The sequence below is a fragment of the Bombina bombina genome, chromosome 1 (genome assembly GCF_027579735.1).
Source record: "Bombina bombina isolate aBomBom1 chromosome 1, aBomBom1.pri, whole genome shotgun sequence".
NCBI classification, from domain to species: domain Eukaryota; kingdom Metazoa; phylum Chordata; class Amphibia; order Anura; family Bombinatoridae; genus Bombina; species Bombina bombina.
The window spans coordinates 95011713-95029322 of record NC_069499.1 but is presented as its reverse complement, the minus strand read 5'-3'; the positions used below and the strand labels follow the sequence as shown (position 1 = coordinate 95029322).

The following is a 17610-nucleotide window of genomic DNA, read 5'->3' as shown; positions in this document are numbered from 1 at the left end:
ACTTGTTAACCAGAGTTTTGTGACACTTGTTAACCAGAGTTTTGTGACACTTTTTAACCAGAGTTTTGTGACACTTGTTAACCAGAGTTTTGTGACACTTTTTAACCAGAGTTTTGTGACACTTTTTAACCAGAGTTTTGTGACACTTGTTAACTAGAGTTTTGTGACACTTTTTAACCAGAGTTTTGTGACACTTGTTAACCAGAGTTTTGTGACACTTTTTAACCAGAGTTTTGTGACACTTGTTAACTAGAGTTTTGTGACACTTTTTAACCAGAGTTTTGTGACACTTTTTAACCAGAGTTTTGTGACACTTTTTAACCAGAGTTTTGTGACACTTGTTAACCAGAGTTTTGTGACACTTGTTAACCAGAGTTTTGTGACACTTGTTAACCAGAGTTTTGTGACACTTTTTAACCAGAGTTTTGTGACACTTTTTAACCAGAGTTTTGTGACACTTGTTAACTAGAGTTTTGTGACACTTTTTAACCAGAGTTTTGTGACACTTGTTAACCAGAGTTTTGTGACACTTTTTAACCAGAGTTTTGTGACACTTGTTAACCAGAGTTTTGTGACACTTTTTAACCAGAGTTTTGTGACACTTGTTAACCAGAGTTTTGTGACACTTTTTAACCAGAGTTTTGTGACACTTGTTAACCAGAGTTTTGTTACACTTTTTAACCAGAGTTTTGTGACACTTGTTAACTAGAGTTTTGTGACACTTTTTAACCAGAGTTTTGTGACACTTGTTAACCAGAGTTTTGTGACACTTGCTAACCAGAGTTTTGTGACACTTTTTAACCAGAGTTTTGTGACACTTTTTAACCAGAGTTTTGTGACACTTGTTAACCAGAGTTTTGTGACACTTTTTAACCAGAGTTTTGTGACACTTGTTAACCAGAGTTTTGTGACACTTTTTAACCAGAGCTTTGTGACACTTGTTAACCAGAGTTTTGTTACACTTTTTAACCAGAGTTTTGTGACACTTGTTAACCAGAGTTTTGTGACACTTGTTAACCAGAGTTTTGTGACACTTTTTAACCAGAGTTTTGTGACACTTGTTAACCAGAGTTTTGTGACACTTTTTAACCAGAGTTTTGTGACACTTTTTAACCAGAGCAGCCTCAGAGGCAATGGACCAGTTAAGGAGCAGCGGTCTTAAGAACTGAAGGCTCGTGTGGAAATAGGGGCATCAGGGGCTGTTGGGCCCTTGATAAATCAGCCCCATAGTGTGTATTTACTGTAAATATTTCACATTCCAATGTTCTCCACATAACAGAATATGTTCTAAGTATTTATAAATAGATGTTCTTTTATATATATATATATATATATATATATATATATGCATGTTGAAATATGTAAGTATTTATGAATAAATAGAACATACTCTATGTAAAGAACATTAGAATGTGATATATACCTATTTTTATGTCGGGTTAGCGCACTTTAGAAATTGCGTTTGCGTGAGAGTAGGTTATACGTTTTTCAACTTTTTGTACTCCATTGACTTCTATGGGGGAATACGTTAATGCGGTCGCAAAATTTGAAGTGCGGCTTTTTGCGCACATAGGGCTAACACGTGAGCAAAACATTTTTGCTTTCAACTTGTAATACGAGCGCTACACGATGCTCGCAAAAAGTTTACTTCTAGCAGAGTTAGCACGAGCTGGAGCAATAAATACCGCTCCACTCATAGTTCTGGCCATTAGTCTTTAGTGTCTCTTTAAAGTAAAGTCCAAAATAAACTTTCATGATTCAAATAGGGCATGTAATTTTAAATAACTTTCCAATTTACTTTTATCACCAATTTAGCTTTGTTCTCTTGGTATTCTTAGTTAAAAGCTAAACCTAGGTAGGCTCATATGCTAATTTCTTAGACCCTGAAGGCCGCCTCTTATCTGAATGCATTTTGACAGTTTTCACCACTAGAGGGCGTTAGTTCATGTGTGTCGTATAGATAACATTGTGCTCACGTACGTGGAGTTACCTAGGAGTCAGCACTGATTGGCTAAAATGCAAGTCTGTCAAAAGAACTGAAAAAAGGGGGCAGTCTGCAGAGGCTTAGATACAAGGTAATCACAGAGGTAAAAAGTGTATTATTAGAACTGTGTTGGTTATGCAAAACTGGGGGATGGGTAATAAAGGGATTATCTATCTTTTTAAACAACAAAAATTCTGGTTTTGACTGTCCCTTTAAGTTTAAAGGGTCATTAAAACTGAAACTATTAAACAATTTTTACCTAAACCCAGATAGAATGAATAAATGGGTGTGCAATGAACCAAGATATGGGTGTTTTAAATGCTGCGCTGATAAGGCAGATATGTTGCACTGCTTATGGTCATGCCCTATAATTAAACAATTCTGGGGGAAGATCAATTTCTGGATGAATAAACACTTGCAGCATAACTGCGAACTTACACCAAGAAAGATATTCTTTTTGAGCCATGATGAGATATGTTCCGGGGATCAACAGTTGATTAATACAGCTATCCTAGCGGCTCGTATGTTAGTGTTTAAGAAATGGAAGTTAGCAAAAGCCCCTGGTATAGCCGAATTCATAAGTGTAATTAGACTGCAAATGAGGATAGAATTATATGATAAAAAATTATCAGCAGAAAAATATCTCAAAAGATATTTTGCGAAATGGTTAAAGTTAATTCAAAAGTGGCCGTTGGCATTACAAAAACAATTCATTGCCCCTCTAACAAATTCTACATCGTTTTTGTCACTGATTGCGGGAGAGATTCTCCCACAACAGTGGATAGAGGATCAAAAATAGATGAAGTAGATAACTGCCATCAGGGAAGAGTGGGGGTTCCAGGGGTGTGGTAGAGGTTCGGTACGTTGTATTTCCAATTATTTTTTTTTTATTATTTATTTATTTTTTATTATTTTTTTTTTATTTATTTTTTTTCTTTCTTGTCTTTGTCTGGTTATTTGTTTGTCTTTTTCCCCACAAAAAACTAATAAAAATCTGAAGTACGAGAAGGCAGAATGTGAAAAAAAAAAAGAAGAAAAAGATGTAGCTTAGACTAATTTTTTTCTGTCGTATTTAATTTCATAAAAGATGATTTCTCAAATGCTACATATATAATCATATTTAATGATGTATTTTATGTTTTTCATGTATGAAAGTATGTACTTCACCAATAAAATAAAATTCCCAAAATGTCCATAATGCATATGAAATAGGACTTTTTAACGTGTTTTTTTTTTTTATGAACAAAATTTAAGGCAGTTTATTTTGATATTGAAATCAACAGTGGATGTGCATGTAATACTGGTCTGTGGTACTGAACATTTTTAAAAATTCCCACAATTCTATTGGTAGACAGTCACTCCTCACAAACAGGGCTGCCACTAGAAATTTTGGGAACCCTTACTAAACCCCTCCCACCCAGTGATCTGTATCTCATTAATATAGAAAACTCTATCTTGTGAGCTCTTCAAAGCAGAACCTTTTTCCTCCTATGTTGATATTTGTCTGTCTGTAATATGAACATGTGTTGCATTTTGTCCCCCTTGTTCACGTACTTGGCGCTTATGAAAATGGTGTTGTTTAACAAATATATAATAATACAATAATAGTTAACACTTGCAACGAGTAAAACTTTTTTATTAGAAGAATATAAAGTGGATTATTTTTGTGCAACTTTTTTGTTAACCCTTACACCATACTTCAGGTTTCAAGTTGTACTAAATATACTAGCACAGTTTAGGCTTTTGCTCAAGCAGCAAACTATAACTTTCAGCTTGTAATAAGAGTGCAAGTTAGTGTGTTTGCAACCTCCATTGAAAATATAGGTTACGCTAGAGCGTTGTCGGCCACGCTAACCCTTCTCTGATAAATGCAATTTACCATCTACTTGTAATATCAAGTCGCATACTAATGTTAGTGCGGTCCAGCGATATTTCATATAGTGACCCGCGCTACCATCAGTGACCCGTGCTACTATTTGCACGCCACTTGTTATCTGGCCCTATGTATTTAAATGGATCAATGTATAAACATTCAGTATTACTGTGGTGTCTCATCTGCATAATGAATAGATTCTAAAGTATTAAACAAATTGACTAATTTTCAGTTTTACTCATTTGATACAGACCCAAGGAGTTTATTGAATGTGTATCACATATCCGCCTCCTGTCGTGGCTTCTGCTGGGATCTCTCACTCACGGTGTGGTTTGTGTGAACTCTCCCTCTCCATGTATGCCAATTCCCTTGGATTCGGGCTCCCACATTGCTGATCACCTCATTGTCATTCTGATTGGCTTCCCTGAGCAGTCGAAGGTAATAGGTTTTTTCTTGTTTAAATATTGACAAAAATGACTTGCTTAATGAAATACATAAGTCTGTTTGGATTTAGATTTGTTATGTTTGTTAAATTTAATTTAATAATACAGGTTTGGAATATAAAGTAAGCCTTTACTATGTTATTTTCAATTTCTTGCACTATAGTTTTTGGGGTTTGTTTTTGGTTATTGAAATATTTTGAGTTAAACATTTCTTAAAAGTGGCAATCACAATGATTGAAGAATATTACTTAAGTGAGTACTCTTTGCTGTGGTTCACAAGGACCTCAATACAACTGAAGTGCCCCATGTAATGGTTGATCCTATATAGGTTCTTGAAAAAAGAATTACCTTTATGTTTGGAAGAATCCAGTGTTGGGCTCAACGTTTGACCATTTTCTGGGCACTATTTTTGTCGCCATAACCATCAATATTTGGCTGAAATTTTTTATATAACTATTACAGCAAGATTCCCTTAATCCAGGGAACCTACTTGGTTAGCTAATTTGTAGGTATTCTGTGACTCTTTCCTTCTATGATGCATATATGAATTCTGTAATTTTGTCTGACCAAGCCCCTGTGTCAGCAGTCTAAGGCAAGGAGAGCATTGTTGCCTCTTGACCTGACTTTTTACATATCCTCTAACTAGGTATACCAAAAGTATCCTCTATTTATAGTCTGTGGAATGGTCAATACAGTATTGACTGTAACCAAAAAAAATAGGATTAGAAAAGGTTTTATTTTCTAAAATTTAAAAAAAATTAAAAAAAATGTCAGGATTTAAAATTTACCAAAGACAATGAATGTGTTTTCTCCAACATTGGTGTGTCCGGTCCACGGCGTCATCCATAACTTGTGGGAATATCTCTTCCCCAACAGGAAATGGCAAAGAGTACAGCAAAAGCTGTCCATATAGTCCCTCCTAGGCTCCGCCCACCCCAGTCATTCTCTTTGCCGTTGCACAGGCAACATCTTCACGGAGATGGTTAAGAGTATGTGGTGTTTTAGTTGTAGTTTTTTATTCTACTATCAAGAGTTTGTTATTTTAAAATAGTGCTGGTATGTACTATTTACTCTGAAACAGAAAAAGATGAAGAGTTCTGTTTGTGAGAGGAATATGATTTTAGCAGCAGTAACTAAAATCGTTTGCTGTTTCCACATAGGACTGTTGAGATGAAGTAACTTCAGTTGGGGGAAACAGTTAGCAGACTTTTCTGCTTAAGGTATGACTAGCCATATTTCTAACAAGACTGTGTAATGCTGGAAGGCTGTCATTTCCCCTCATGGGGACCGGTAAGCCATTTTCTTAGTCTCAAACAGAATAAAGGGCTTAATACGGGCTATAAAACTGGTAGACACTTTTATGGGCAAGATCGATTGCTTTATTTGGGCATTTTATACACCTTTATGTTGAAAATCACACTAATAAACTTTGGGGAACGTTTTTAACGTCAGGCACTGGGTTAGACACCTTTCCAGTCAGGAAGGGCCTTCCCTGTAGTAAGCTGAGCCTCATTTTCGCGCCATTACTGCGCTGTTACTTTTGAGAGCAAGACATGCAGCTGCATGTGTGTGGATCTGAAAGTAGTTGAAAAGGTTCCTAGAAGGCTTCATTTGGTATCGTATTCCCCCCTGGGTTTGGTAAAGTCGCAGCAAAGGCTGTAGCTGGGACTGTAGAGGGGTTAAAACTGTAACCGGCTCCAGTTTCTTCATTTTAAGGGTTAAAGCTCTGAAATTTGGGGTGCAATGCTTTGAATGCTTTAAGACACTGTGGTGAAATTTGAACAATTCCTTCATAGTTTTTCACATATTCAGTAATAAAGTGTGCCCTGTTTAAAATTTAAAGAGACAGTAACGTTTTTGTTTTAAAACGGTTTTTGTACTTTATTGACAAGTTTATGCCTGTTTAACATGTCTGTGCCTTCAGATAAGCTATGTTCTATATGTATGAAAGCCAATGTGTCTCCCCCTTCAAAATTGTGTGATAATTGTGCCATAGCGTCCAAACAAAGTAAGGACAGTACTGCCACAGATAGTAAAGTTGCCCAAGATGATTCATCAGATGAAGGGAGTAGACATAGTTCTACATCATCTCCTTCTGTGTCTACGCCAGTTTTGCCCACGCAGGAGGCCCCTAGTACTTCTAGCGCGCCAATGCTTATTACTATGCAACAATTGACGGCAGTAATGGATAACTCTATAGCAAATATTTTATCCAAAATACCTGCATATCAGAGAAAGCGCGATTGCTCTGTTTTAAACACTGTAGAGCAGGAGGGCGCTGATGATAATTGCTCTGTCATACCCTCACACCAATCTGAAGGGGCCATGAGGGAGGTTTTGTCAGATGGGGAAATTTCAGATTCAGGTAGAATTTCTCAACAGGCAGAACCTGATGTTGTGACATTTAAATTTAAATTAGAGCATCTCCGCGCACTGCTTAAGGAGGTGTTATCTACTCTGGATGATTGTGACAACCTGGTCATTCCAGAAAAATTATGCAAGATGGACAAGTTCTTAGAGGTTCCGGTGCACCCCAACGCTTTTCCTATACCCAAGCGGGTGGCGGACATAGTGAATAAGGAGTGGGAGAGGCCCGGCATACCTTTTGTTCCCCCTCCTATATTTAAGAAATTATTTCCTATGGTCGACCCCAGAAAGGACTTATGGCAGACAGTTCCTAAGGTCGAGGGGGCCGTTTCTACACTAAACAAGCGCACAACTATTCCTATCGAGGATAATTGTGCTTTCAAAGATCCTATGGATAAAAAATTGGAGGGTTTGCTTAAAAAGATTTTTGTACAGCAAGGTTACCTCCTGCAACCCATTTCGCGCATTGTTCCTGTCACTACAGCAGCGTGGTTCTGGTTCGAGGAACTAGAAAAGTCGCTCAGTAGAGAGACTCCATATGAGGAGGTTATGGACAGAGTTCACGCACTCAAGTTGGCTAATTCTTTTATTTTAGATGCCGCTTTGCAATTAGCTAGATTAGCGGCGAAAAATTCAGGGTTTGCAATTGTGGCGCGCAGAGCGCTTTGGCTAAAGTCTTGGTCAGCGGATGTATCTTCCAAGACAAAATTGCTTAATATCCCCTTCAAGGGTAAAACTCTCTTTGGGCCAGAATTGAAAGAGATTATCTCAGACATCACTGGGGGAAAGGGCCACGCCCTTCCACAAGATAGGCCTTTCAAAGCCAAGAATAAGTCTAATTTTCGTTCCTTTCGCAATTTCAGGAACGGACCGGCCTCCAACGCTACATCCTCTAAACAAGAGGGTAATGCTTCGCAAACCAAACCAGCTTGGAAACCGATGCAAGGCTGGAACAAGGGTAAGCAGGCCAAGAAGCCTGCTGCTGCTAACAAAACAGCATGAAGGAGTAGCCCCCGATCCGGGACCGGATCTAGTAGGGGGCAGACTCTCTCTCTTTGCTCAGGCTTGGGCAACAGATGTTCAGGATCCCTGGGCACTAGAAATAGTTTCTCAGGGTTATCTTCTGGAATTCAAGGAACTACCCCCAAGGGGAAGGTTCCACATGTCTCACTTATCTTCAAACCAAATAAAGAGACAGGCATTCTTACATTGTGTAGAAGACCTGTTAAAAATGGGAGTGATACACCCAGTTCCAACCGTGGAACAAGGAATGGGGTTTTACTCAAATCTGTTTGTAGTTCCCAAAAAAGAGGAAACTTTCAGACCAATTCTGGATTTAAAGATCCTAAACAAATTTCTCAGAGTGCCATCGTTCAAAATGGAAACCATTCGAACGATTTTACCTACAATCCAGGAGGGTCAATTTATGACTACCGTGGATCTAAAGGATGCGTATCTACATATTCCTATCCACAAAGATCATCATCAGTTCCTAAGGTTCGCCTTTCTGGACAAACATTACCAGTTTGTGGCTCTCCCATTCGGGTTAGCCACTGCTCCAAGGATTTTCACAAAGGTACTCGGGTCCCTTCTAGCGGTTCTAAGACCAAGGGGCATTGCAGTGGCACCTTACTTGGACGACATTCTAATACAAGCGTCTTCTCTTTCAAAGGTAAAGGCTCACACAGACATCGTTCTGGCCTTTCTCAGATCTCACGGATGGAAAGTGAACATAGAAAAAAGTTCCCTGTCTCCGTCGACAAGAGTTCCTTTCTTGGGAACAATAATAGATTCTTTAGAAATGAGGATTTTCCTGACAGGAGTCAGAAAGTCAAAACTTCTAAACGCTTGTCAAATTCTTCATTCTGTTCCACGTCCTTCCATAGCTCAGTGCATGGAAGTAGTAGGGTTGATGGTTGCAGCAATGGACTATGTTCCTTTTGCGCGAATTCATCTAAGACCATTACAACTGTGCATGCTGAAACAGTGGAATGGGGACTATACAGTCTTGTCTCCAGTGATTCAAGTAGATCAGAAGACCAGAGACTCACTCCGTTGGTGGCTAACCCTGGACCACCTGTCCCAGGGAATGAGCTTCCGCAGACCAGAGTGGGTCATCGTCACGACCGACGCCAGTCTAGTGGGCTGGGGCGCGGTCTGGGACTCCCTGAAAGCTCAGGGGCTATGGTCTCGGGAAGAGTCTCTTCTCCCGATAAACATTCTGGAACTGAGAGCGATATTCAATGCTCTCAGGGCTTGGCCTCAACTAGCAAAGGCCAGATTCATAAGATTCCAATCAGACAACATGACGACTGTTGCTTACATCAATCATCAGGGGGGAACAAGGAGTTCCCTGGCGATGAGAGAAGTGACCAAGATCATAAAATGGGCGGAGGATCACTCCTGCCACCTATCTGCGATCCACATCCCAGGAGTGGAAAACTGGGAGGCGTATTATCTGAGTCGTCAGACATTCCATCCGGGGGAGTGGGAACTCCACCCGGAGATCTTTGCCCAGTTGACTCAATTATGGGGCATTCCAGACATGGATCTGATGGCGTCTCGTCAGAACTTCAAGGTTCCTTGCTACGGGTCCAGATCCAGGGATCCCAAGGCGACTCTAGTGGATGCATTAGTAGCGCCTTGGACCTTCAACCTAGCTTATGTGTTTCCACCGTTTCCTCTCATTCCCAGGCTGGTTGCCAGGATCAAGCAGGAGAGGGCCTCAGTGATCTTGATAGCTCCTGCGTGGCCACGCAGGACTTGGTATGCAGACCTGGTGAATATGTCATCAGCTCCACCATGGAAGCTACCTTTGAGACAGGATCTTCTTGTACAGGGTCCATTCGAACATCCAAATCTAGTCTCTCTCCAGCTGATGGCTTGGAAATTGAACGCTTGATTCTATCTAAGCGGGGGTTTTCGGATTCTGTGATAGATACTCTGGTACAAGCCAGAAAACCGGTAACTAGAAAAATTTACCATAAAATATGGAAAAAATATATCTGTTGGTGTGAATCCAAGGGATTCTCATGGAGTAAGATCAAAATTCCTAAGATCCTTTCCTTTCTCCAAGAAGGTTTGGATAAGGGATTATCAGCGAGTTCTCTAAAGGGACAGATTTCTGCTTTATCTGTCTTGTTACACAAACGACTGGCAGCTGTGCCAGATGTTCAAGCATTTGTTCAGGCTTTGGTTAGGATCAAGCCTGTTTACAGACCCTTGACTCCTCCCTGGAGTCTAAATCTAGTTCTTTCAGTTCTCCAAGGGGATCCGTTTGAACCTTTACATTCCATAGATATTAAGTTGTTATCTTGGAAAGTTTTGTTTTTAGTTGCTATTTCTTCTGCTAGAAGAGTTTCTGAGTTATCTGCTCTGCAGTGTACTCCACCCTATCTGGTGTTTCATTCAGATAAGGTTGTTTTGCGTACTAAGCCTGGTTTTCTTCCAAAGGTTGTTTCCAACAAGAATATTAACCAGGAGATAGTTGTACCTTCTTTGTGTCCGAATCCAGTTTCAAAGAAGGAACGTTTGTTACACAATTTGGATGTAGTCCGTGCTTTAAAATTCTATTTAGAAGCTACAAAAGATTTCAGACAAACATCTTCTCTGTTTGTCGTATATTCTGGTAAAAGGAGAGGTCAAAAGGCTACTTCTACCTCTCTTTCCTTTTGGCTTAAAAGCATCATCCGATTAGCTTACGAGACTGCCCGACGGCAGCCTCCTGAAAAAATCACAGCTCACTCTACTAGGGCTGTGGCTTCCACATGGGCCTTCAAGAACGAGGCTTCTGTTGATCAGATATGTAAGGCAGCGACTTGGTCTTCCCTGCACACTTTTGCCAAATTCTACAAATTTGATACTTTTGCTTCTTCGGAGGCTATTTTTGGGAGAAAGGTTTTGCAAGCCGTGGTGCCTTCCGTTTAGGTTACCTGATCGGCTCCCTCCCTTCATCCGTGTCCTAAAGCTTTGGTATTGGTTCCCACAAGTTATGGATGACTCAGTGGACCGGACACACCAATGTTGGAGAAAACAGAATTTATGCTTACCTGATAAATTACTTTCTCCAACGGTGTGTCCGGTCCACGGCCCGCCCTGGTTTTTTAATCAGGTTTGATGAATTTATTTCTTTAACTACAGTCACCACGGCACCCTATAGTTTCTCCTGTTTTTTCTCCTGTCCGTCGGTCGAATGACTGGGGTGGGCGGAGCCTAGGAGGGACTATATGGACAGCTTTTGCTGTACTCTTTTCCATTTCCTGTTGGGGAAGAGATATTCCCACAAGTTATGGATGATGCCGTGGACCGGACACACCGTTGGAGAAAGTAATTTATCAGGTAAGCATAAATTCTGTTTTTCCCTTTAATACCACAGGGCCCAGGTGCAAAAATCTAAGAAGGGCTCCTGTGCCCACAGTCTGTGAGATGGTCTGACCCCCTATTACTGTATATAGTGACACTGTTTAACCCACCAGTACTGTATATAGTGAGTTAGTGACACAGTCTGTAATCTGCCGGTGAGATGGCTGGCCTGACCCTACCCGCCCCAGTACTTTATAAAGTGACCACAGTAGTCTGTGACATGGTTCAGCCCCCCCGTACTGTATATAGTGGTACTGTATAGTGGCACTGTTTACCCCCCGCCCCCCATGCTGTAGTAACAAGGTCTGTAATTTGCTGGTTCCACAAACATACACACACACACAAACATGCATAAATACACACACAGTCACATACATACATACACACACACACACACAAACACCAATGGGTAAAACAGAAACACTAACCTCTGTAGTCAGAGACACTAGTGAAGCATCATGTCACACTCACATGATATCAGTGCAGGCAGTGGCAGGTGAACGCTTTTTATTGAAAAAAAAATATATATTTTTTAAGCTGGGCCCCTACCCTCAAGGGCCCAGTCGCAGTTGCGACCTCTGCACCACCTGTAGTTCTGCCCCTGATACCTGGAGCATCCAGAAGTAGGCTTATGTCCCTGCTCTTCAAATGAAAGCCAAGAAACAGGCTTATGTACCTGCCCTCTAAAGGGAAGGTCCCTACTTGACTTTAAATTACAGGATTGCAGGATGAAAATGAAAGTTAGTTAATTGTTTTATCATCTGGCCAGAGATTACAGTGCAGTTCTTTTATTTATCACTTTCCATGGTTATTATTATTATTATTATCGGTTATTTGTAGAGCGCCAACAGATTCCGCACCGCTGGTTGGATGTTAAATCTTCCAAAATCTCTCTGCATCCATTCACTGACCACTCACATTCCCAAGGGTCTTTAAGACTCATTCCTTTTCTCAGTCTTATTAACATAACATTCCCTTAACTTTTCCTTAGTTCTTAAGGGCCAGACCACTGATGCTTTGACATAGGCACATTTATGTTATTTTCTTTTTATCTTTTGCTTACTGAAGCTGTCACTCGCTCCCAAACCTTTCCTGCTACGTGCCAGTAATAACAGGTGGTTACTTCTCTCTTGCTTTATGGAGTTTTTTCCCTATAATTACATGATCACAGCATCACTTAAGATTCATTAGGGTAGAGAGAGTTAAAAACTAGGGAACTATAAAAAAAATATCAGCAAATATGCAGTTTCCAACTTTCTTAAAGGGACAGTCAACACCAGAATTTTTGTTGTTTTAAAAGATAGATAATCCCTTTATTACCCATTCTTCAGTTTTGCATAACCAACACAGTTATAATAATACACTTTTTACCTCTGTGATTAACTTGTATCTAAACATCTTCTGACAGCCCCCTGATCACATGACATTTTATTTATTATCTTTTGACTTTCATTTTAGCCAATTAGTGCAGTGTCTGCCACAATCCACGGGCGTGCTCACAATGTTATCTATAGGGTTTACCTGAACTAGCTCTCCCCTGCTGTGAAAAGCAAATACAAAAGCATGTGATTAGAGGCGGCCTTCAAGGGCTTAGAAATTATCATATGAGCCTTCCTAGGTATAGCTTTCAACTAAGAATATCAAAAGAACAAAGCAAAATTGGTGATAAAAGTAAATTGGAAAGTTGTTTAAAATTACATGCCCTATTTGAAACATGAAAGTTTTTTTTGGACTTGACTGTCCCTTTAACATGGTTTAGGAAATCTGCCCTTCTGTCATTCCCATTGTGTTCTCAGTTAAGAATGCCCCTCCTCCTAATCCTCAACCAGAATCTCCCACTCTCACCCAAACACACCGTAACACTTAATGACCACACAGATTCCACCCCTGAGCTACTAAGTATTACACCTGTGTTGCCCCACCCCAATATCACCTACACTCCCCCTCAGCCACCCAAACTCTTTTCTGAGTCTCTCAGCCTTGACAGCTTAGCTGGGAGGTATGCGGTATGTTGATTTGTATGTGTATAGGAGTTTGTATTTTCTAAGTAATTTTTAAAACTAACTTACGTTTTGCACTCTTTCTATACGAAAATTCAAATCTCAAGCTTATAAAATTACCATTATTTTAACTGCATGAGTAATGTGATGTGTAGCATATGAATATTGTATATCACAGCAAAGGAAGATTTCAAGCGCACTCCTCTTACACTGCTAACATTCTCGTGCAATATTTAAGGACGTTATTTACAGACGGTTAGACTCTTTGGGGCCTAATTATCATTGTGCGAGCGGACATGATCCGATATTGCGGCTCATGTCCGCTGCACATTGATAAATGCCGACAGCATACGCTCTCAGCATTTATCATTGCACCAGCAGTTCTTGTGAACTGCTAGTGCAATACCGCCCCCTGCAGATTCGCGGCTGCTACCAGGGGGTGTCGTATTTGATCGGGTTGATTTCTGGCGATGTCTGTCTGCCAACTCAGAGCAGGCGGACAGGTTATGGAGCAGCAGTTTTTAGACCGCTGCTTCATAACGGGGGGATAAATATGCCCCTTTATCTCTTAGAGAAGCTCAACCTCTTAAATATAAATTCAGTGACTGTTGAAGATTGTAAACAAGCTGTAATTCAATTAAACAAACACATAAAGTGCATGCATTTGCTCCTATGTGGATCCCCTAGGCAGAAGCCCACTCTCTATATAAATATTTATTTTTAAACATTTGAATTTTGGTTCTACAGGAATAAAAACTCCAATATAATACTCAAATGTCTATATTTACTTTTAAGATTGCAATGTTCATGTTTGTTCTATAGAAACATCTGAATGGAAGAAAGAATCCCCAAATAAACACTGTTAAGATTAAAGTGTTTATTTAAAACCCGGTTGCTTAAAGGGACAGTCAAGTCCAAAATAAACTTTCATGATTCAAATAGGGCATGTACTTTTAAACAACTTGCCAATTTACTTTTATTAAGGAAGTAATAAATCTTCACCAAAAGATAAATCTTGGATCTAATAACTGTAAGACAATAATTTAATGGTCACTTTTCCTTTTGTCTAAATTGATCTCAGGTCTTTATGCAGAGGGAAATCTTTAATTTTCTTCCTAATAGACTGGACAAAGTTCTCTCATCTAATTCTCTGAAGTTTATGTTCTCAAATCTTTCACTTTTCTTTTAAGACAATGGGGCCGAATTATCAAGCTCCGAATCGAACTTGATGTCCCTGTTTCCGCGCAAGCTTTCAGGCTTGCCGGAAACAGTAGTTAAGAAGCAGCAGTCTAAAGACCGTTCTTGTGAACTGCTTGTGCAATGCCGTGCCTTGCAGATTCGCGGCTAATCAGCCACTAGCAGGAGGTGTCAATCAGCCCGATCATATAGGATCGGGCGGATTGATGTCCGCAGCCTCAGAGCAGGCGGACCAGTTATGGAACAGTGGTCTTAAGACCTCTGCTTCATAACTGCTTTTTCCGGCAAGCCTGAAGGTTCGCACGAAAACAGGGGCATCAGGGGCCATTCGACCCCTGACAAATCGGCCCCAAAGTGTCAAGAAGAAGAGAAGGACAGAGTTCCTAAACAAGAACCATCACACCAGCCTAGACCACTTGAAAAAAAAGAAAAATACGTAAAATATAAAAAAAAATGATATATGCAGATGGGTGCCTAAACGATTCTTCTTCTATATCTTACCTATAGATGGTTCACTGGTTAATTCAAGCTGAATACACTTTTAAGTTGTAACAAGGGCAATTTAAATGAATGTGCTCAATGAAATCTTCCAATTCACAGTAACAACAAATGGTGTAAGGAATGTATTTAGTGATGATATCGGCTGCTCAGGGTGCTTCAACTTGATAGAGGTTAATATGACTCCTCAACATTAAAAATGACATTTTATTTACCAAGTTTACCTCTTTCACTTTGCCCTTTTCCATGAGAGCATACTGGGGTAGGTTTTGGAGTGTGCATGTGCCTTAGACACTATATCGCAGCAGTGTTTTAAGCAAGGTTAGTAACAATGTTATACATATATTATTCAATTCATGTGCACGCTTCTGAACCTATCTCAGTATGCTCTCATGGAAAGGATCGAAGTTGCCAAACAAATACTAGGAACGCCTATTTTAAGTTGCCAACTCTCTCTGAATCATGGCCTTTTAATCAGAAATAAAACAACTGAAGTATGCATAATAGGAAACTAAAATATAAGTTGAAGCTGGATATTACAATTTGCTTTGTCAGAGGGCCTGATATACAAAACCTCGTCGGCATAGAGAGAAATCACACAAAATCTTTAGTTTTTTTTTAGACCTTATATTGTAAAGTAGGAGTCTGTTTCACATAAATAACACTAATAAATTTGGTTTTTTTAAGGGCATCACTGTACCAAAACTTCTTAGAATATCTCGCCTGAGCAGCGAGGTTTTGAATATGAGTCCCAGAGTCTGAAGTGTTATTATTATTATCGGTTAGTTGTAGAGCGCCAACAGATTCCACAGCGCTAAGTGTTGGTCCTTGTTCCTTCTATTGCTTGGATGCAATAAACTCCCTAAGAGCCATTTTAATTTTCTCAAAAACTGCCTTCAAAGATGAAACAAATCTTATTGTTTGTGGAATTGCTCTGTCATGAATAAGTGGCATAATGACTGTCTTCTTTTTTTTCTTCAGACATCGGTTCTGCACATGTGTTCACTTTTCCACGCCTTTATCTTTGCTCAGCTGTGGACTGTGTATTGTGAGCAAGCTGCCATAGCTCCAACAATACAGAACCAAAATGAATTCTCATTCACAGCTATCCTTACAGCTCTGGAATTCTGGAGCAGAGTGACTCCCAGCATCCTTCAGCTCATGGCCCATAATACAGTGGTGAGTATTTTTATATGAAAACATAATTGTTGATCCAGGTTATTTTTGATATTACAACCCAGTCCATGTTGTTACTGTAATATTTTTGCATTGGTTTCTACGTAGAAAAAATAAAATATAGATACATAAAAACATCATTTGATGGCAGATAAGAACAATAGGCCGATTTAGGGCTAGCAATAATTTATTGCACGCCCGTAAATGGGCAAATTTGCGCATTTACGGGCGCATGATAAATAACCAGCCATTACAAGTGTTAGACCTCTGGTTATTTTAAAAATGTCCCCCAATTGCCCCCAAAATTTAGTGTAGTGTGCCTTTAAAAAAAAATGTAGCATCTTTTTTGTATTTATTAATAACTGCAGGAGGCAGTTTTAAGGGGTTAAAAGTGGCAGGTATGGGGTGTTAGAAAAAGGGCACTGAAAAGTGCCGTGACATATTGGTCTATGGAGACTGTGGCCCATAGATATCAAGGTCTGGCGGACCTGATCCGACACTGCGGATCAGGTCCGCCAGACCTCACTGAATACGGCGAGCAATACGCTCGCCGTATTCATCATTGCACCAGCAGCTTACAAGAGCTGCTGGTGTAAAGCCGCCCCCTGCAGACTTGCGGCCAATGGGCCGCCAGCACGGGGGTGTCAATCAACCCGATCGTACTCGATCGGGTTGATTTCCGGCAATGTCTGTCCGCCTGCTCAGAGCAGGCGGACAGGTTATGGAGCAACGGTCTTTGTGACCGCTGCTTCATAACTGCTGTTTCTGGCGAGTCTGATGACTTGCCAGAAACATGGGGCATCAAGCTCCATTCGGAGCTTGATACATATACCCCTGTGTGTTCTCAATAGATATATATGTATATGCTTATATACATATATATTTACTACTAGTTCTCATGTCGTGTTTGACAGCATGAGAACGAGGCTCTCATTGGAGCCTATGGAAGTGCGCTCTTGCGAGAGCAAAGCTTCCACGCAAGGCAAACGCAAAGTCGCTTTCGCATTGCACCTAACTTGTAATACCAGCACACATTAGCGTATGCTGGTATAATAAAGTGGAGCGCAAATATCGCTTTAGTGAAAATTATATTTTGCGCGACCACTTGTAATCTGGCCCTTAGTCTGCCAAAATTTCCTTTAAAGTGTAAACTTAATTAGTTTGTAGGATAGCCTTATGCTTATCCCAGGCTTATCCCTGGCATTCTTTAAGTCATCTACGTTGTTTATCTTTGCCCCCTTCAACAAATTACTCCGGAGCCCACCCTTTAGCTGGAAATCATGACCCCTTATTCTGGTGTTGCGCTTTTTGTGAAAAATCCTTTCATCTTCAGCTTTATAAAGTGTGTTTGTGGTATCACTTGCTTTTTTAAATGTATTCCAAGCATGACATTGTAAGTACGTATATTTCCCTGAAACATTACACGTATCAGCCTAAGAGCCGCGTATATCAGACTAAACTGTTTTGATTTTGAGTAATGAAATTAAGACGGGTATTTCTGTGTTTGATGGAATGATAAGACTAAATAGCAGTCTTATTAGATGGAAATGTAAAAATGGCATGGAAACAAAACTGTATGGAGGGGTGATGAGGGAGCAGATATAGGAAGTTTGTGCACAGGATCATGGAATTAGAAGTGTTATCTACTGTGGTTGCTAGGAGTCTATGTAATTTTCATATACCAAGCTATACCAATATACCATTCCATAA

At 40.0% G+C, this 17610-nt stretch overlaps 1 protein-coding gene across 1 annotated transcript in view; it reads left to right on the top strand.

The window, feature by feature from the left end:
* Positions 1-17610, top strand: part of UNC79 (unc-79 homolog, NALCN channel complex subunit) — a 538284-nt gene that overhangs the window by 470837 nt on the left and 49837 nt on the right. The window contains exons 52-53 of the mRNA XM_053710079.1: positions 4109-4295; positions 15706-15903. Of these exons, the coding sequence (XP_053566054.1) occupies positions 4109-4295; positions 15706-15903 (385 nt within the window). The remainder of the gene's footprint in view (positions 1-4108; positions 4296-15705; positions 15904-17610) is intronic.